Here is a 21171-nt window from a genome sequence, read left to right on the forward strand (position 1 = left end):
TGCACAAGAAGGAATTTTCATTTTACTCTGAAGAATTTACAGAACAACATATTACATCAAAAGTAAGAGGGACGTAAAAACTTACAGGCATAGCAGGGCAAGCATTTGCCATTTCATTTTATTATTTATTAAGATATCTGATATCACAATGGTAGCTCTTCAGACAGACACAGAGCCAAGTAGTGTTAAGTTTAGAAAGCTCCCAAACTAGAGCTTAATAATGCATTAAAGTCTTCCAAGGATTTTTAAAAAAAAAAAAAAAGTTTCGGTCCTTGAAACTGATTAAGTCTTTATTCACAAACATTGCTGGCTGAAGATAAAGCTTAAAATTCGAGTCCTCAAAAAATGAATACACTTTTGGAACACAAATTTAATGTCAAATGAGGAGGTGCAGAATTAAATGCTGGTGTCTTTATTTAAGGCTGAAAATCATGTTTTATGGGGATAAAAACAACTCAAGACTCTTTAGAAACTGCTTAAAGTAAAAGCTGACCCAAAAATGTAATTTGACAGATTTAAAGGTTTTAGTGTTTTCTTGCTGAACCAGATCAGCAATGTTTCTATTCTGTGTATCTGTTTCCAACCTGTCAGTTGTGGGGAACACGTTTTAACTGTTTTTTTTTTTTGTTTTTTTAACATGGCTGTAGTAGGATAGCAAGAAAATATTGCAATTAGTCATTTGTCTCAAGGCAAGTGCTTACCTGGATGCTGAAATAAACTGCACAAAAATGAATAGTTCTGGTAGAATAAAAATTAAAAAGTGATTTGGACTGTAGTCTGAACACTTACCTATTTTTTTCCCCCAACAGCATGTAATATACATTGTAGTTCAAGTTAAACAAAACTATTATAATGATGTATAGATATCATTTAAGGTAAATACAGCTAAAAATGTTATTTAAAATTAAGTATTTTTTGCAAGCAAAATACCTTTAATACAAAACCAGAATTCTGAAACTCAAATTACTGTCAGTTTTTTTTTTCTGGTGAAAAAACCTGCAAAGATTAAATTAAATGGATTTGATTTTGCCTCCCTCCCTCCCAGCCACCCACCCCCACAAACAGGTTTGAGTCTACATGCTATGTTTTGTTTTAAACAGTTTTGTGACACAATGTGCTAAACTACATACACAAAACATAATATAGTAAGAAAACACTCAACCTGATGAAAAGTTAAATTTTCATTAATACACTGAAAAAGTAGACATTACTCATGCCTCTTAAAATCAAAAATACAAAAATTAAACTTTTTCTTAAAAAGATTTTCCTTACTTTAAGGATTTTTTTTCTTGAAGCTGCATGTGCACTGTACAACATAGTTGTACAACTGCTAATTTACATTTAAAAAAAAATCGATTGGTGTACATTTGAAATATTCATTTTTCCACCTTTACCATATATCACTATACTGTTCTTCAACAATCATATAAAATTAGCAAACTCTTCTTCAGAAAAGTGCTGTTTTCTACATTCTCTGGGAAGAGGTCGGGTATAGCAGAGCACAGTCCAGGCCTGTTAAAGTAGTGAAGAGGCAGCATACAATCACCATTAAAATTTAAAACTCCCACCTGATGCAAATCTGAAGAACAATCCTGAACTTGGGAGACAACACTGAAAACTACAGCATAACATATCAAGGGAGGATTTTTCTAACACAGAGCAGGACAGTAGACAACAATGTTCTGTGCATGACACACAAACGTGTGTATACATATGTCATAGGTAAATTGAAAAATGAGTCTCATTGACAAACACATTGACTAACTGAAATGAGACTGATTTGCCAGTCCAACTATGACATATACATAGTGATGTATCTTCTGATTTAATCTTCTAGAGATTCATCTCAATGTGAATCAAAAGAATAAAAAAAAACATACATGTACATGTGTGCACATTTATACACATACACACCCTTACATATAACAGATTTAAACCACAGTGATAACATTGATGACACCTTTGCATAAATATCAATTTTCTTTACAATCTACCTGGAAGAAATCTGCCCTACTACCTATGGTTTTCTTAAGCATATGCAAATGATAAACGGTTTCTTAACCATTGTTCACTAAAGCTCTACCACATGAATAAGCTGCCAGGTTACCAAACTACTGCTGGGTGCTTGAATTCCCTTCTCTTTGATGTAAAGCATTTTTAAACACAAGTTGTAAGGATGAGCCAAACAGGAAGATACCCTTGTAGATTCAAAATACAAATGTTTGAGGGAAGGGGTCAAAAATACCTAAATGAAAAATACGATACCCAAGGGACGCTGCAAAAGTGGGAGACGGGCAAACAACAAGACAGGGTGCAATACCCTTTTTATGAAAAGCCTTTAATAATGGCAAGAAAGATCTGTGATGTAAAAACATAGCTATTAAACTAAGGGTAAACTCAATATTCAGGAGAGAAAAAACTGTAAAGCAGCCCAAGATAATGAGAATATTCCCCCCCCCCCACAGGTAACATACTGTATATATTTTAAAATTCAGTTTAAGAAATACTTCTGAACTTCACTTACAACCAATGACACACTGGTTGTTTGAAAACTTCCTCTGCTTTCCAATTTACAAGCCATCACTATGGTTTAAACTGCTCTCAACGATCTCTTCTGTATGAACTTTTATACAACATTAAAGTACACTGAAATATTTTAATACAGGAACATAATGTCTTTTTGAACTGACTTGGACTAAAACTATAGAATATTTTTTTTTATTTTAACAAATATACATTATGCAGGCAGACAAAGCAGGAAAACGCCAATTCAAATACATATGAAAAAATGTTGGCTATAACCAGATTAATCTAAGAAGCGTCTCAACTAAAAGGAATGCATAATGAAATTCTAGTCTAATATAAGTAAAAGGTAAAAAGTTTAAAAATTTGAACAAAGAAAAATAAAAATAAAACAAATCTTTACTGGCCATTCCTGTTGAAATGAGAGTCTAAAGTCACCAAGTGGCAACAAAAGTTGAGCACCAAGTAGGGAATAGTTCTTTTCCTTTCAACATCACAAACTCTTCTCAGCAAAAGAAAAAACAGTTGGAATCTCTGTTTGTCAAGTTAGAACACCTCTAACTGACAGCCCCTAATTTGTCTTCCAAAGGCCTGTAAACTGAATGCTAAGTTGTTGTTTACTTCAGTTGTCTCTAAACAAGTCTCTGAGTAAATCCTGGACTGGTTTTGTATTTGACGTCAAATATAAGAAAAGCAATGTGATATACAAATTGCAAATTTCAACAGTAATGGCGATATTTGTAATTGTAGTCCAGAGGGTCCTGTAGGGTTCTTCCCCTTCCAGAGATTCACATAATGTATTACTGTTTGTTTTTGATGGATTTCGGAGGGCTTAATTTGGCTTGATGTTCAGTCAGGAGGAAGTAAATCATGCAAGCGAAACCGCTCTCTGATGTGAGGTCTAACGTCCTCATTCTGAAAGAAAGAAAAAAATAAGAAAGATAAGATAAAATAAACTTTCAACATTAAACAAATGGATAATATTAAGTGACAAAGAGGCAGAAGAGAGTTAAAAGGGCAAACATTAAAATACTTAAGAAAAGTGGGGGCAGAAGTGCCTCAAAATGACATAAAAATGATAAAAAGTCACATATGCATGTATCATGTTAAGAAAGGAAACTTTATAATAGGGTTGACAGCCAGAGGATAAATCTATTAACACTATGTTGTCATTCGTTTCAGTTTCATATTTTCATCATTACATTTTCAAAGTGAATTAAACCAGTTAAGTGTCATCATTTACTCTTGGCTCAAAGCTGAAATGTATTATATTCCTAACTTACCAATTCCACAAGTTTCTCCAAAAATGGAACCAGTTTCAGGAGTTCGTTATCATTTTTATCCATAAACCAGCTCTCTATAGGAATCCCATTGGAAAGCTAAGAAAACAAAATATAAATTGTTCTCTTACGACAACTTACAAATACAAAATCGGCTCAATTTTCACAGACACACAAAAAATCTTTTGCCTAAAATTTTTTTTCTTTGCATACTGATTTTTTTCATATCAATATAACTGGTCAAAATAGAATAGGTTGGTATTAAATTAGTAAATGATTGACTTCTTGTGTGTGGTTTAAATTTGTAGCATAGGTAAAAGATACTGTATCATCATGATGCACAATATACACCAAGGCCAGGTTTTTGCATTTTTTGTGACATGTATGGGTATCTCTGCAGCAGCTAAATTTGTTGGAATATAGAACAAATTAACTTTACTGAAACTTGGTTAGCAAAATGCATTGAAGAAGAGATTCCTACAGTAAAAACTCTGTTTAAGTCAAGCATTTAGGTTTATTTTGATTTAGTTACACCAAACAAATTGTTTAAGCTAGTACATACAATTTACACATACTGTCAAATCAAAAGCAAGTACTGTATCACATTATAACATTGTTCTTACACAAAAGGTTGCTGCCTTTTGGGTTGTTGTATTCAAAGAGAAAGGGACTCATATAATTTGTGAAATTTCTTGTGCTGGGTTGGAGCCAGCAGTTTAAACAGTCGACATTGTTTCGCTAGGAGTGTTTGCGGTGATTCTCCAAGGGTAACCAAAGAAACCCCTCTGCAGAAAGGGGCACTTGAAGGCCAATTCAGAGTTGAAAGAACATAAGAAATAAAGGCTGATGTCCCATCTGAAATAAACGGAGTTGGGGATGCACAGCACTACAGAATTTTTGTTTTATCCTTTGGTTAATTAAACACTGGTAAAAGCCAGATTTTAGGAACTGAACTGTGTTAACATTCAACCCATGCATAAAAGTTGAACAATCAATTTTTAAAACAGTCCATTAATGAAAAAGTTTGGGAACCCCTCTTAATTCTTTGGATTTGTTTGTCATTGGCTGAGCTTTCAAAGTAGCAACTTCCTTTTAATATATGACATGACTTACATAAACAGTAGTATTTCAGCAGTCACATTAAGTTTACTGGATTAACAGAAAATATGCAATATGCATCATAACAAAATTAGACAGGTGCATAAATTTGGGCACCCCAACAGAGATATTACATCAATACTTAGTTGAGCCTCCTTTTGCAAATATAACAGCCTCCAGACCAGGGGTGGGCAAAATCAGTCCTGGAGGGCCGCAGTGGCTACAGGTTTATGTTCCAACCCAATTGCTTAATAAGAAGCACTTATTGCTCAAGTAACACTTCTGCTTCATTTTAGTTGTCTCACTCGTTAAGATTTTGAACCCTTATTGCTTATTTTAGTCTTAAACAGCTATATTCTCGGTTTTTAATTGCTCCTTATTAGCAATAAGATGCAAATGACAAAAGAAATCAGCAGTTCTCCGTTTAGCTCATTTCAATTTACACCTATGTGTATGTATTGTGCTCTATTTGGTTTAATTAAATATTTGGAAGGAAAGTGAAGACAAAAAAGTGAAGGACTAAGAATTACTCATCCGGTTTTAGACTTCAAATCATTTTTATGATATCCTTAGAAAGGAAAAAAAGATCTAGGATATAAGAATGACCTGACATGGTAGAGTTAAAGCACTAACAAGCCATGAAATTTGATTATTGGCAAGGATTGTTTTCTAATTAAGCAACTGGGTTGGATCAAAAACCTGCACCCACCGCAGCCCTCCAGGACTGACTTTGCCCACCTCTGCTCTAGACACCTCCTATAGCCTTTGATGAGTGTCTGGATTCTGGATGGTGGTATTTTTGACCATTCTTCCATACAAAATCTCTCCGGTTCAGTTAAACTTGATGGCTGCCAAGCATGGACAGCCTGCTTCAAATCATCCCATACATTTTCGATGATATTCAAGTCAGGGGACTGTGACAGCCATTCCAGAACATTGTACTTCTCCCTCTGCAAGAATGCCTTTGTAGATTTCGAACTGTGTTTTGGGTCATTGTCTTGTTGGAATATCCAACCCCTGCATAACTTCAACTTTTTGACTGATGCTTGAACATTATCCTGAAGAATTTGTTGATACTGGGTTGAATTCATCCAACCCTCGACTTTAACAAGGGCCCCAGTTCTTGAACTAGCCACACAGCCCCACAGCATGATGTAACCTCCACCAAATTTGACAGTAGGTAGTAGGCGTTTTTCTTGGAATGCGGCGTTGTTCTTCCACCATGCAAAGTGCTTTTTGTTATGACCAAATAACTCAATTTCTGTCTCATCAGTCCAAAGCACTTTGTTCCAAAATTAATCTGGCTTGCCGACTCTGTTTGTGGTGTCAGTGCAGAAAGGGCTTCTTTCTCATCACCCTGCCATACAGATGTTCTTTGTACAAATTGCGCTGAATTGTAGAATAATGTACAGATACACCATCTGTAGCAAAATGTTCTTGCAGGTCTTTGGAGGTGATCTGTGGATTGTCTGTAACCATTCTCACAATCCTGCGCATATGCCGCTCCTGTATTTTTCTTGGCCTGCCAGACCTGGGTTTAACAGCAACTGTGCCTGTGACCTTCCATTTCCTGATTTCATTCCTTACAGTTGAAACTGACAGTTTAAACCTCTGAGATAGCTTTTTGTAGCCTTCCTCTAAACCATGATACTGAACAATCTTTGCTTTCAGATCTTTTGAGAGTTGCTTTGAGGATCCCATGCTGTCATTCTTCAGAGGCGAGTCAAAAGGAAGCACAACTTGCAATTGACCATCTTAAATACCTTTTCTCATGATTGGATACACCTGTCTATGAAGTTTAAGGCTTAACGAGCTAATCCAACCAATCTGGTGTTGCAAGTAATCAGTACTGAGCAGCTACATGCATTCAAATCAGCAAAATTATAAGGGGATCCAAATTTTTGCACAGCCAGTTTTTCACATTTGATTTAATTTCATACAACTAAATACTGCTTCACTAAAAATCTTTGTTCGGAAAACACCCCAATACTCAGATGTTCCTAGGAAACTAAAGACATACCACTGTTATCTTTTTTGTTGAAAGTAAATTATTATGCAGGCTGAGAGAGGTTACCAAACATTTTCATGTGACTGTATACAGTGCATCCGGAAAGTATTCACAGCGCATCACTTTTTCCACATTTTGTTATGTTACAGCCTTATTCCAAAATGGATTAAATTCATTTTTTTCCTCAGAATTCTATACACAACACCCCATAATGACAACGTGAAAAAATTTTACTTGAGATTTTTGCAAATTTATTAAAAATAAAAAAATTGAGAAAGCACAAGTATTCACAGCCTTTGCCATGAAGCTCGAAATTGAGCTCAGGTGCACCCTGTTTCCCCTGATCATCCTTGAGATGTTTCTGCAGCTTAATTGGAGTCCACCTGTGGTAAATTCAGTTGACTGGACATGATTTGGAAAGGCACACACCTGTCTATATAAGGTCCCACAGATGACAGTTCATGTCAGAGCACAAACAAGAATGAAGTCAAAGGAATTGTCTGTAGACCTCCGAGACAGGATTGTCTCGAGGCACATATCTGGGGAAGGTTACAGAAAAATTTCTGCTGCTTTGAAGGTCCCAATGAGCACAGTGGCCTCCATCATCCATAAGTGGAAGAAGTTTGAAACCAACAGGACTCTTCCTAGAGCTGGCCGGCCATCTAAACTGAGCAATCGAGGGAGAAGGGCCTTAGTCAGGGAGTTGACCAAGAACCCGATGGTCACTCTGTCAGAGCTCCAGAGGTCCTCTGTGGAGAGAGGAGAACCTTCCAGAAGGACAACCATCTCTACAGCAATCCACCAATCAGGCCTGTATGGTAGAGTGGCCAGACGGAAGCCACTCCTTAGTAAAAGGCAGATGGCAGCCCGCCTGGAGTTTGCCAAAAGGCACCTGAAGGACTCTCAGACCATGAGAAAGAAAATTCTCTGGTCTGATGAGACAAAGATTGAACTCTTTGGTGTGAATGCCAGGCGTCACGTTTGGAGGAAACCTGGCACCATCCCTACAGTGAAGCATGGTGGTGGCAGCATCATGCTGTGGGTATGTTTTTCAGTGCCAGGAACTGGGAGACTAGTCAGGATAAAGGGAAAGATGACTGCAGCAATGTACAGAGACATCCTGGATGAAAACCTGCTCCAGAGCGCTCTTGACCTCAGACTGGGGCGACGGTTCATCTTTCAGCAGGACAACGACCCTAAGCACACAGCCAAGATATCAAAGCAGTGGCTTCAGGACAACTCTGTGAATGTCCTTGAGTGGCCCAGCCAGAGCCCAGACTTGAATCCGATTGAACATCTCTGGAGAGATCTTAAAATGGCTGTGGACCGACGCTTCCCATCCTACCTGATGGAGCTTGAGAGGTGTTGCAAAGAGCAATGGGCGAAACTGGCCAAGGATAGGTGTGCCAAGCTTGTGGCATCATATTCAACAAGACTTGAGGCTGTAATTGCTGCCAAAGGTGCATCGACAAAGTATTGAGCAAAGGCTGTGAATACTTATGTACATGTGATTTCTCAGTTTTTTTTATTTTTAATAAATTTGCAAAAACCTCAAACTTTTTTCACGTTGTCATTATGGGGTGTTGTGTGCAGAATTCTGAGGAAAAAAATTAATTTAATCCATTTTGGAATAAGGCTGTAACATAACAAAAGGTGGAAAAAGTGATGCGCTGTGAATACTTTCTGGATGCACTGTATGTGTCACATGGTCATTTAGTGTTTTTCAACCTTTATGGCATTGCAAACCCAGTTTTTCCTCTATATGTGTATTTGTCACCCAAGTTTTCCCACTTGGTGAAACAAACCACAAACATCAGAGTGTAATGAGCGCAAAATGTCCCCCTCACAGTGTGTGAGTGGATGTATTACCCTCCGATGAAACAAGTGTGCACGTAAAAGCGTGGCAATGAAATCGTTTAGGCAACCCACCACATCCCAATAGCGCACCCAACAGCAGTAGCCCACAACCCACTTTTTGACCCAGTGGTTGAGAAACACTGAGGTAATATACATTTATAAATCCCTCCTACATTGTAAACCCTACTTTTAACACTTAACACTAGAATTACCAAAGCTTATGAAAAAAACGTATAAAACCGGCCCGCCTTAAATCCCTTTGCACCTCTCCGTCAGCGCCTTTTATGTTGTAAATGTGTCGATAAGCCCATGCAACAAGCAGCCTGCTATCCCATCCTCCCACCGCTGCAGAAATGACAAAAAACTTCTCCCAGCTCAAGCCTTGTTTATCAGGAAGTCAGGTACCTAGAGCTTTATAAGCTAAAAAATATGCATTTCATGTGTGTTCCATGTCTACAAAGATCTATGTAAGTGTAGGATGACAGGAAATATAAAGAATGTTGAGCATATACCTAAAAGACAAACTTTTCATGTTTTAGTACTAATGACAACGTTTTGACATGAAGTGTATAATGTGTGAAGAAGTCCAAATATCAAATAAACACTTTCACAAGGTGTACAGATATAACAGAACAAGTGCGCTTTCATTCAAGACCGAAAAAAAGGAAATCAGGTTAGTGTGGCTTGTTCGACTTCTTTGGTAGTACAGCAGTAAGAACTGCTGACTCCTATTCAAAAGGTCCCGGGTTCGAACCTTCCCGCATCCCAAAATAAACATTTTGAGTAGTGAGCTGCTCTTATTGTTACTATTATACAATAAAAACATACATTTGATTTGAGTCTGTAACAGATGGTGCAAATGTATGGTGCGCGTTTTTTTTTTTATTTAGTTTTATTCTCGGAGCCACGTTCACTCTTGCCCTGATCTGACACTGTTAGTTTTCAAATAAAGACCTGCTATAATAGAGGTGAACTCAGATGAGGTTAGTTGCATACATTTCTTGTCATCCTACACTTAGATAGATCTTTGTAGACACGGAACACACATGAAATGCATGTGCTCCAAATAATGATATATATTTTTTAGCCTATACAGCTCTCCCAGATAAACAAGGATTGATTTGGGAGAGGTTTTTGCTGTTTCTGTGGTGGTGGGATGAAGGGATAGTAGGCTGCTTGGGCTTAGACACATTTACAAAACAAAAGACGCTGATGGAGAGGTGCGAAGGGTTTGAAGGAGGGCTGGGTTCATGAATTACCAAAGCTTACAAAAAAACTCTAGTGTTAACATTTTAAAATATTAAACATTCTAATCTCATTTATTGTTTAACAACCTAATAAACATTAACAGCTGAACAAAGCAGCAACTCCACACAACACTGGGCATCACCTTTAAAGACTATGTATCATAAAAGTATTAACCTATGCCAAGATAAATTAGAAATCTAAATAGCAAGTAAACATCCAGCCTATCTATGTTATATGTTATGTTTGTCTGTCTAGTCTGTGTGCATCTTTTTTTATTTACACACACACACACACACACACACACACACACACACACACACACACACTTGTAACCTAGCCACAGGGGATGCACAAACTAGTAAGTTTCTTTGTATTGGCCCCAAGCTCGGATAAATGGGGAGGGTTACATCAGGAAGGGCATCCGATGTAAAATTTTGCCACATCAATATGCAGACAATGATACAGATTTCCATACCGGATTGGCTGAGGCCTGGGTTATCAACAGCCGCCACCAGCACTGTTAGCCAACAGGGTGGTGGAGTAAATTGGGCTACTGTTGGCCGAAGAAGGAGAAGAAGATAGGGTAGACGTGTCCGGAGGCAAGAGGAGGAGGAAGGTAAAGAAAGTGGAACTGAGGGTAGAAAATTTGAATGTTGACAGTATCACTGGTAAGGGGACAGAGATGGGCGATGTGATTGAGAGAAGGAAGGTTTACATATTGTGCGTGCAAGAGACTAAATGGATGGGAAGTAAGGCCAGGTGGATCGGAGGTGGATTTGAATTGTTCTTTCATGGTATGGATAGGATGAGAAATGGGGTAGGTGTTATTCTGAAGAAACAGTATGTCAAGAATATTTTGGAGGTGAAAATAGTGTTAAGACAGAGTGATGATTATGAAGCTGGAAGTTGAAGGTGTGATGATGAATGCTGTTAGTGCATATGCCCCTCAAGTTGGGTGTGCGGTGGATGAGAAAGAAGATTTCTGGAGTGAGTTGGATGAAGTGATGAACAGTGTACCTAAGGGACAGAGAGCGGTGAATGGAGCGGATTTCAGTAGATATGTTGGTGAAGGGAACAGAGGGGATGAGGAGGTGATGGGTAGATTTGGTGTCAAGGAGAAGAATGAAGAAGTTCAGATGACAGTAGATTTTGCGTAAAGGATTGACATGGTTGTGGTTGAATATGTATTTTAAGAAGAGCAAGGAACATAGTGTGACGTACAAGAGTGGAGAAAGATGCTCATGGGTAGATTATATCCTATGCTGGAGGGTCAAGAAAACTGAAGACTGGAAAGTGGTGTGAGGGTTTAGTGTAGTTAGGCAGCATAGGATGGTGTTCTGTACTAGGATGATGTTAGAGAACAAGAAGAGGAGGAGAATGAGGGGAAATCCAAGTATCAAATGGTGGAAGTTGAAAAAAGAAGACTACAAAGTTGAGTACAGGGAGGAGGTAAGACAGGCACTGACTGGGTGGCAGTGAAGAGTTGCCAGATAGCTGGGCAACTACAGCATAAGTAGTAAGTGTGACACAAGAAGGGTGCTTGGTGTGACATCTGGACAGAGGAAGGAAGAAAAGGAAACCTGGTGGTGAAATGGGGAAGTACAGAAGAATATACAGAGGAAAAGTTTGGCGAAAAAGAAGTGGAATATACTGTAGTCAGAGAGATGCTTAAAGTAGACAAGAGTACAATGAGATAAGCCATAAGGTGAAGAGAGAGGTGGCGAAGGCTAAAGACAAGGCATATGATGAGTTGTATGAGAGGCTGGACACGAAGGAGGGAGAAAGGACCTGTACCAATTGGCTAAACAGAGGAAATGAGCTGAGAAAGATGTGCAGCAGGTTAGGGTGATAAATGATAAAGATGGAAATGTACTCACAAGCAAGTACGAGTGTGTTGAGTAAATTGAAAGAGTACTTTGAGAGGCTGATGAATGAAGAGAAAGGGAAAGAGAGAAGGCTGGATGATGTGGCGATAGTGAATCAGGAAGTGTAATGGATTAGCAAGGAGGAAGTAAGGACAGCTATGAAGAGGATGAAGAATGGAAAGACTGTTGGTCCAGATGACATACCTGTGGAAGCATGGAGGTGTTTAGCAGAGAAAGCAATGGAGTTCTTAACCAGATTGTTTAGCACTAGAATTACCAAAGCCTACGAAAACACTCATAAATCCGGCCCACCTTAAATCCCATTGCACCTCTCGGTCAGTGTTTTTTGTCTTGTAAATGTGATGATCAAGACAAGCAGCCTACTACAGTAATCCCTCCTCCATCGCGGGGGTTGCGTTCCAGAGCCACCCGCGAAATAAGAAAATCCGCGAAGTAGAAACCATATGTTTATATGGTTATTTTTATATTGTCATGCTTGGGTCACAGATTTGCGCAGAAACACAGGAGGTTGTAGAGAGACAGGAACGTTATTCAAACACTGCAAACAAACATTTGTCTCTTTTTCAAAAGTTTAAACTGTGCTCCATGACAAGACAGAGATGACAGCTCAGTCTCACAATTAAAAGAATGCAAACATATCTTCCTCTTCAAAAGGAGCAAACAAATCAATAGTGCTGTTTGGCTTTTAAGTATGCGAAGCACCACGGCACAAAGCTGTTGAAGGCGGCAGCTCACACCCCCTCCGTCAGGAGCAGAGAGAGAGAGAGAGAGAGATAGAGAGAGAGAGACAGATAAAAAAATCAATACGTGCCCTTCGTGCTTTTAAGTATGCGAAGCACCGTTCAGCATGTCGTTTCAGGAAGCAGCTGCACAAAAGATAACAAACGTGAAGATAATCTTTCAGCATTTTTAGACGAGCGTCCATATCGTCTAGGTGTGCGAACAGCCCCCCTGCTCACACCCCCCTACGTCAGCGCAAGAGAGAGAGAGAGAAAGTAAGTTGGGTAGCTTCTCAGCCATCTGCCAATAGCATCCCTTGTATGAAATCAACTGGGCAAACCAACTGAGGAAGCATGTACCAGAAATTAAAAGACCCATTGTCCGCAGAAAAAAAAAAAGAAGCGAAAAATCCGCGATATAAATTTAAATATGCTTACATATAAAATCCGCGATGGAGTGAAGCCGCGAAAGGCGAAGCGCGATATAGCGAGGGATTACTGTATTCCATTTCCCAACCGCCTCAGAACGGGCACAAAGTTCTCCCAGTTCCAGCCTTGATTATCTGGGAGTGAAGTGCTGTGAGTTTTAAAATGTAAATAATAGATCATTATTTGGAACACATGCATTTCATGTGTGTTCCGTTTCTACAATAATCTGTGTTAACACATAGTTAAAACAGAAACTTTTTCATATTTTAGTAATACATGACAAAATGTAGACATAAACTATATAATGTGTAAAGCCTGAAGTCCAAAGATCAAATAAACACTTTCACAAAATATTCAAGGATGATACAACAGTTTCCGTGGTGCAGCGGTAAGAATTTTTTTTTCCCCACTTTTATTCTCTCAGCCACGATCTAGATACATCCCAGCCCAAAAAAGGGATCCGACGCTGTTAATTTTATATTTGAAACTGGGAATAACTGTAGATGTGAGTGGTGTTTTGAGACAATCGAACTGGAAATTCACTGATCTGGATGGATAAAAGCGAACACACAAACGCTGGTGAATCTGCCTTCTTCGTGTACTATATGTACTATGAAATGTACTATACAGGTCATAAAATGAGTAATTCCAAATATCATATATACCTATGTCTCTGTTTTTTTGTCAGTGCGGCTTTGACATCATGGACAATAAGGCGCATACTAATTCAGCATAAGCAGGAACACTCAATAAAATTGAATTAAAAAAAAAAAATCAACTGACAGTGAGATATGAAGAAGGCAGATTCACCAGCTTGTGTATGTCCGCTTTTATCCATCCAGATTACAGAATTTCCAGTTTGACTGTCTCAAAACACCACTCATGTCTACAGTTATTCCTAGTTTCAAATAAAAACTAATAGCGTCAGATCCCTTGGGTTGGGGGGTAGTATGTATCGTGATCGTGACTGAGAGAATAAAAGTGAGAGAAAAAAAAACCCTAGCTTTTACAAGTACTATAAATTTACACCGGCTGTTAGACGAAAATCAAATGTATGTGTTTATTGTATAATATTAACAATAAGCAGCTCACTACTCAAAATGGTAAATATACGAGGCAGTCAGGATCGAACCGGGGGACTCTTGATTACAAGTCAGCAACTCTTAATGCTGTGCCACGGAAACTGTTGTATCATCCTTGAACCTTTTGTGAAAGTGTTTAGTTGATCTTTGGACTTCAGGCTTCATACATTATATAGTTTATGTCTACATTTTGTCATTTATTACTAAAATATGAAAAACGTTTCTGTTTTAACGATGTGTTTACACAGATTACTGTAGAAACGGAACACACATGAAATGCATGTGTTCCAAATAACGATCTGTTATTTCCATTCTAAAACTCCAGCACTTCACTCCCAAGTAATCAAGACTGGAAATGGGAGATCTTTGTGCCCATTATGCGGTGGTGGGGGGTGGAATAGTAGGCTGCTTGCTGCTTGTCTTGATCGGCACATTTACAAGACAAAAGACACTGATGGACAGGTGTGAAGGGATTTAAGGTGGTCCAGATTTACGAGTTTTTTCGTAGGCTTTGGTAATTCTAGTGTTAATGGAATCTTGGCAAGTGAGAGGATGCCTGAGGAGTGGAGAAGAAGGGGGATGTGCAGAAATGTAGTAACTACAGGAGGATAAAATTGATGACCCACAGTATGAAGTTATGAGAAAGTAGTGAAAGCTAGGTTAAGAAGGGAGGTGATGATTAGTGAGCAGCAGTATGGTTTCATACTGGGAAAGTGCACCAAAGATGCGATGTTTGCTCAGACGGTGTTGATGGAGAAGTATAGAGAAGGCCAAAAGGGCTTTGCGTCTTTGTGGACCTGGAGAATACATGTAACAGGGTGCCTCGAGAGGAGTTGTGGAATTGTATGAGGAAGTCGGGAATGGCAGAGAAGTATGTAAGAGTTGTACAGGATATGTACGAGGGAAGTGTGACAGTGGTGAGGTCTGTGGTTGGAGTGATGGATGCATTCAAGGTGGAGGTGGGATTACATCAGGGATTGGCTCTGAGCCATTTCTTATTTGCAATGGTGATGGACAGGGTGACAGACAAGATTAGACAGGAGTCCGCGTGGACTATGATATTTGCTGATGATACTGTGATCTGTGGTGAGAGTAGGGAGCAGATTGAGGAGACCTTGGAGAGGTGGAGATATGCTCTAGAGAAGATTGGAATGAAGGTTAGTGGGAACAAGGCAGAGTACATGAGTGTAAATAAGAGGGAGGTCAGTGGAATGGTGAGGATGCAGGGAGTAGGGCTGGCAAAGGTAGCGGAGTTTAAATACTTGGGACCAACAGTACACAGTAACGGGGATTGTGGAAGAGAGGTGAAAAAAAGTGTAGGTAGGGTGGAATGGGTGGAGAACAGTGTCAGGAGGATTTGTGACAGATGGGTATCAGCAAGAGAGAAAGGGAAGGTCAACAGAACGGTAGGAAGACCAGCTATGTTATATGGGCTGGAGATGGTGGCATTGACCAAAAAACAGGAGACAGAGTTAAAGATGTTAACATTTGCACTGGGTGTGACAAGGATGGACAGGATTAGAAAGGAGTACCTTAGAGGGTCAGCTCAGGTTGGATGGTTTGGAGACAAAGTCAGAGAGGTGAGATTGCATTGGTTTGGACATGTACAGAGGAGAGATGCTAGGTATATTAGGAAAAGGATGCTGAGGGTAGAGCTGCCAGCAAGAGGAAAAGAGAAAGGCCTAAGAGAAGGTTTATGGATGTGGTGAGAGAGGACATGCAGGTGATGGGTGTAACAGAGCAAGATGCAGAGGACAGGAAAATATGGAAAAAGATGATCCGCTGTGGCAACCCCTAATGAGAGCAGTCGAAAGAAGAAGATGCACATTTATCATATTTCTATAATCCTTGTGTTTATATCATACTACCTCTTATATCAGGGTAACTAAAGCACACTTATTTAAGTCTAATGGCCAGAGACTCGTCTCCTACAACAGAGAAAGGTAAGGTAAATAAAGTAAGAGTCTTACCAAACTATTGAACTAATTACTGGCATTGCTGAAGGCAGATTTAATAGTTAAATCCCTCCTCCCTTCCTACATTTCATTATTCTCCACATCTGCAATGATTTGTAGCTCACACAATATACATTAGTCGAACCACACATATATAATTTGCCATTGACAAAAAGGATCACAACATTTTTCAACCAAACAGTAATTATACAACTAACTGATCTCCTTCAAAAAGGAATGCAAGATCATAAAACAATTCTGATATGTAGTGATAAAAGGTTAAAAAAAAGCAGTACACCATGCATAGTTCAACATCCAGTAATGCTACATTGATGAAATATAAAAAGGACAAAGATAATTAAGAGATTTGTAAATTTATCTTTCTTTATACAGAGAGTAAAGCTGTTCTGCTTGTCATTTGTGATCGTGAGTGGTTAATTTTACCTATCTATCTATCCATCCATCTCTCTATATATATCAAAACACTTTAATAGGAACCTTAACTTTGAACTTTAACAAAAAAAAATTACCACTAGTTACCTGGTATGCAAAGGCCTGTGGTGAATTGTCAATAATAATTGTTTTTGACAGATCCCTCCCAAGAATATTTAGGTCCTTTATGTAGTTTCCTTGGACACAAACACAATGTTCACGAAAAAGTCTGTGCCTATATGTATATATAAAATATAAAGAAAAATACATTTTCCTTAATGCTCCAGCATATAAGAAACAGTAGTAATTAATGTTACTAATGCATAAAAAAAAAAACGTCCACAATAAGTCAAATCAAATACAAGATGTCAAATATATATTGAGATTGGATATTTACCTAACCAACTGCTTTTTTGGATCCAGGATATTAAGGAGTTTATCTGCATATACCTTCTTAGAGGCAGTGAAAAGGATGATCTGATGAGGGATTAACAAGAGTTTGGTTAAAAATATTTAGGTTAAGATAATGATACTTCAAATAAACTGGCAAAATGCATAATTCTGTATATATTTGTTAAACATTTATTTAAAAATATAACTAAAACCTTACTTCATAAATCTGTGACATGCGCTCCAGGAACTCTCTGAAGAATGGTCTCAAACGAACATAAACCTAAAATAGTTAATACCTATTAGAAAGTTTAAATATTCAATCTCAAAGTACACAGAACTGTTGCAAAAAAAAAATCTAATAACTTGAAATAAAAATGAGCATTTTTCAGGCTCCCAGAAAACAGTCAAGCTAAATGTCTAAATACACTTATTTGTGACATTTGCTAAAGTATTAATTATAATATAAACAAAAACATTAAGACCCATGTATAAAGAGCCCCTTATGCAGACAGATTTTTTTTTCTTCCAGATTCAGCTCCCATGTGTCAATGTCCTATATGCGCAGTATGAAGACTCTGAATTGGCTCAGTATAAGTGTGGCTGCGGGAGGTGGTGGGCCCTGCAATGGATTAATATCCTGAGCAGGAGTTGATATGTTTAATTACCCTTGGGAAAGCACCACACAATTTTAAGATTTGATTAAATGGGTCCAGGCAATGAAGGTATAAAATATTATCATAATAAAAAAAGAAACAATGCTGCCATCTACTGATTTTTATGACAATCTGCTAAAACATCAATCCACCCATTTGCCAAAAATCAGTTAAAAAATAAAATGCGTCTTTGTCTAGGGGGAAGCAATGATGTGAAATACCTGATATATAACATCTTGGAAGAGAACAGGAAACGTAAGTGCTGCATCCTCCAACTCATTTAGGCTGCAATGTACTAAAGTTTCATCCTAAAAATAAAGCAGAAGGAAAATTTAAACATATTCAATCTTGATGAACACATGGGAACTTCATTTTAAATATTTTTAATATGACTGAAAATGTACTTATAATCGGTTACATGCAACAATGAAAGCATACTTAGTTTGCACCTTGGATGTCTGTAATACAGTGCTACAAAGTACAGTAATCCCTCCTCCATCGCGAGGGTTGCGTTCCAGAGCCACCCGCGAAATAAGAAAATCCGCGAAGTAGAAACCATATGTTTATATGGTTATTTTTATATTGTCATGCTTGGGTCACAGATTTGCGCAGAAACACAGGAGGTTGTAGAGAGACAGGAACGTTATTCAAACACTGCAAACAAACATTTGTCTCTTTTTCAAAAGTTTAAACTGTGCTCCATGACAAGACAGAGATGACAGTTCTGTCTCACAATTAAAAGAATGCAAACATATCTTCCTCTTCAAAGGAGCAAACAAATCAATAGGGCTGTTTGGCTTTTTAAGTATGCGAAGCACCGCGGCACAAAGCTGTTGAAGGTGGCAGCTCACACCCCCTCCGTCAGGAGCAGACAGAGAGAGAGAGAGAGACAGATAAAAAAATCAATACGTGCCCTTCGTGCTTTTAAGTATGCGAAGCACCGTGCAGCATGTCGCTTCACGAAGCAGCTGCACAGAAGGTAGCCAACGTGAAGATAATCTTTCAGCATTTTTAGATGAGCGTCCGTATCGTCTAGGTGTGCGAACAGCCCCCCTGCTCAATCCCCCTACGTCAGGATCAGAAAAAGTCAGCGCAAGAGAGAGAGAGAGAGAGAGAGAGAGAGAAAAGTAAGCTGGGTAGCTTCTCAGCCATCTGCCAATAGCGTCCCTTGTATGAAATCAACTGGGCAAACCAACTGAGGAAGCATGTACCAGAAATTAAAAGACCCATTGTCCGCAGAAACCCGCGAAGCAGCGAAAAATCCGTGATATATATTTAAATATGCTTACATATAAAATCCGCGATGGAGTGAAGCCGCGAAAGGCGAAGCGCGATATAGCGAGGGATCACTGTATTAACGACTGTTTAAGTTAAAAGAAAGAGTGCGCTAAGCAATTATCAGAACAATCAACTTAAGATCCCTTTCACCAATTCTTCCTTTAGCATGTTGACTGCTATTGTGATAATAGGTAAATCTGTTCCCAACTCCAGTGTAAAAGCAGGGTGGTTTTTTAATATACTCGGTATGAGGGTAAATCAAAAAGTAAATATAATTTGAGAATTACCCGGTAACTGCAAAGGATAGCAGCTGATGCAATACATGTTCATGGTGGCTTATGGGTAGTTTGACTATGCACAGCAGAATATTCTGATGGTAGTCTAGTTGAAGCCAAGGTCAAATGAACATGGATGATCCATTGCAGGATTGCACCCTTATTGAACAATGCTCCATAGTGAGATTTCTTTGGGCAGAGAGAATAAAACCTGCTGAAATTCATAGGATATTAGCTTGCACAGATCAGTAAGCTTTATGGGTACCCAACTTGCACAAACGTGCAGACCCATGGCTGATATTTACATGTGCAGCAACAGAGGACAATGTAATCCTTCGGTCTTCTTTGATAAAGGCATTCGCCATGTAAATATGAGCTTGAGTGTGAGATGCTGATGGTTGACCAGATCAAGCTTTGATGGTTACATTCATTCTCCCTGCTTTAAACCTTTCTACTCATTCGTAATTTTGCTGAGTCATGCTGTTTTCACTTCCATATTGAGCCCGTGAATTTCAGCAGGTTTCAAACCCTCTACCCAAAGAAACCTCACTATGGCGTGTTGTTCAACAATGATGCAATCTCTCAGCAGTGCATCCACCTTTATTAGTCTAGTTGAATCCAAGATCAAACATCAGAGTTTGACATCAAACAACATCATTATATAAAATCTTATTAGAGTCCCTACCTTTCAAGGACCCAAGAGGACATTGGGAAGAAGATCTCTTAATCAATATATCAGAAAAGGAGTGGAAGGTAGCAAAGCAGAGAATTCACTCGAGCTTCATATGCGCAAAGCATAGAATTATTCAACTAAAAATTATATATGGAGCACATCTGTCTCGCTTAAAACTGTCCAAAATGTTTCCAGGGCAAGATCCAACCTGTGAGCGCTGCAACCAAGCTCCTGCCTCACTGGGTCACATGTTTTGGGCCTGCACCAAACTAATATCATTTTGGACCAAAATTTTTAAGTGCCTTTCAGACAGCTTTGGGTTACAATCCCTCCTAACCCATTCACAGCTGTGTTCGGTGTTCTTCCAGACGGACTTGAAGTGGAGAAGGAGAAGCAAATGGTGATTGCATTCACTACACTTCTGGCACGCAGACTTATTTTGTTAAATTGGAAGAATCCTAACTCTCCTCTGATAAGTCAATGGGAAACCGATGTTTTATATTATTTGAAATTGGAAAAAATCAAGTTCTCAGAGGATCTGTACAGAATTTTTTCAAAACCTGGCAGGATCTAATCAATATCCATATTACTAACCGAGAATGCTAAACCGGATGATGGACGCAGGCACATCCGGCAATGGGCCGTAGCTGCAAAAAGACGTACTGCGCAGGCGCAAAAAGAGTCCGCGAGAGTCGGCTGAGGAGCCGAGAAAGGCGGACAAAAGAGGGCGAGAGAGGCGGATGAGGGGCCGCGAGAGGCGGACAAGACCACAGAAAAAAGGAGTGAGCACAGGAAAAATGGAGAAATGAGGCGCAAAGAGCACCAAAAAAAGGAAAAGGCACATAAAAAAGTATTCAAACGCAAGCAAAGCACGAAACACATTGCACACGAAACTAGACCCAAAAAAAAAAAAAAAAAAAAAAAAGAGGCTCGCGCACAACAGCAATTTTTTTTTTTGTTATAAATTGATCTATTTGTATGGAATGATTACAATAAAATTAATAAAAAAAATTTAAAAAAAAAAACCCAGAGTGCTGTGCATGTTCAAACTACCCATAAGCGATCACAAACATGTTGTACCATGTGAGCTTCTATCCACTGCAGTTAACACACAATTTTCAAATTGCCTTTACTTTTTGGTTTACCGTCACACTAATTAAATGCATTTTGTTACAGGGTAAAACTCACAATAAAAATACATTTTTCTCAAAGAAAAATGTTAATTTGTATATTTCACGGAACAGAACATTCTCGTAGTTGGCAGTTAATGTGTCAAGCCTTTTCTTTGCAAAGATTCTTAAAATGAAGATAAAGAACAGTTAATAAACCTGTTTTTAGAGAAGTCACAAATGACATTCTAATACCTTCCAACACAGAATGCT

General features: G+C 38.6%; 1 protein-coding gene across 2 annotated transcripts in view; it reads right to left on the reverse strand.

The window, feature by feature from the left end:
• Nucleotides 1-21171, reverse strand: part of LOC114668241 (CTD small phosphatase-like protein 2) — a 117004-nt gene continuing 95833 nt past the window's right edge. For both annotated transcript variants that reach the window (XM_028823912.2, XM_028823911.2), the window contains 6 exons: nucleotides 17785-17871; nucleotides 17128-17190; nucleotides 16915-16994; nucleotides 16626-16752; nucleotides 3807-3902; nucleotides 1-3438 (listed from right to left, as the gene is read on the reverse strand). In XM_028823912.2, the coding sequence (XP_028679745.1) occupies nucleotides 3373-3438; nucleotides 3807-3902; nucleotides 16626-16752; nucleotides 16915-16994; nucleotides 17128-17190; nucleotides 17785-17871 (519 nt within the window). In that variant the 3' untranslated portion in view covers nucleotides 1-3372. The remainder of the gene's footprint in view (nucleotides 3439-3806; nucleotides 3903-16625; nucleotides 16753-16914; nucleotides 16995-17127; nucleotides 17191-17784; nucleotides 17872-21171) is intronic.

The sequence above is a fragment of the Erpetoichthys calabaricus genome, chromosome 17 (assembly GCF_900747795.2).
Source record: "Erpetoichthys calabaricus chromosome 17, fErpCal1.3, whole genome shotgun sequence".
In the NCBI taxonomy this organism is placed as follows: domain Eukaryota; kingdom Metazoa; phylum Chordata; class Cladistia; order Polypteriformes; family Polypteridae; genus Erpetoichthys; species Erpetoichthys calabaricus.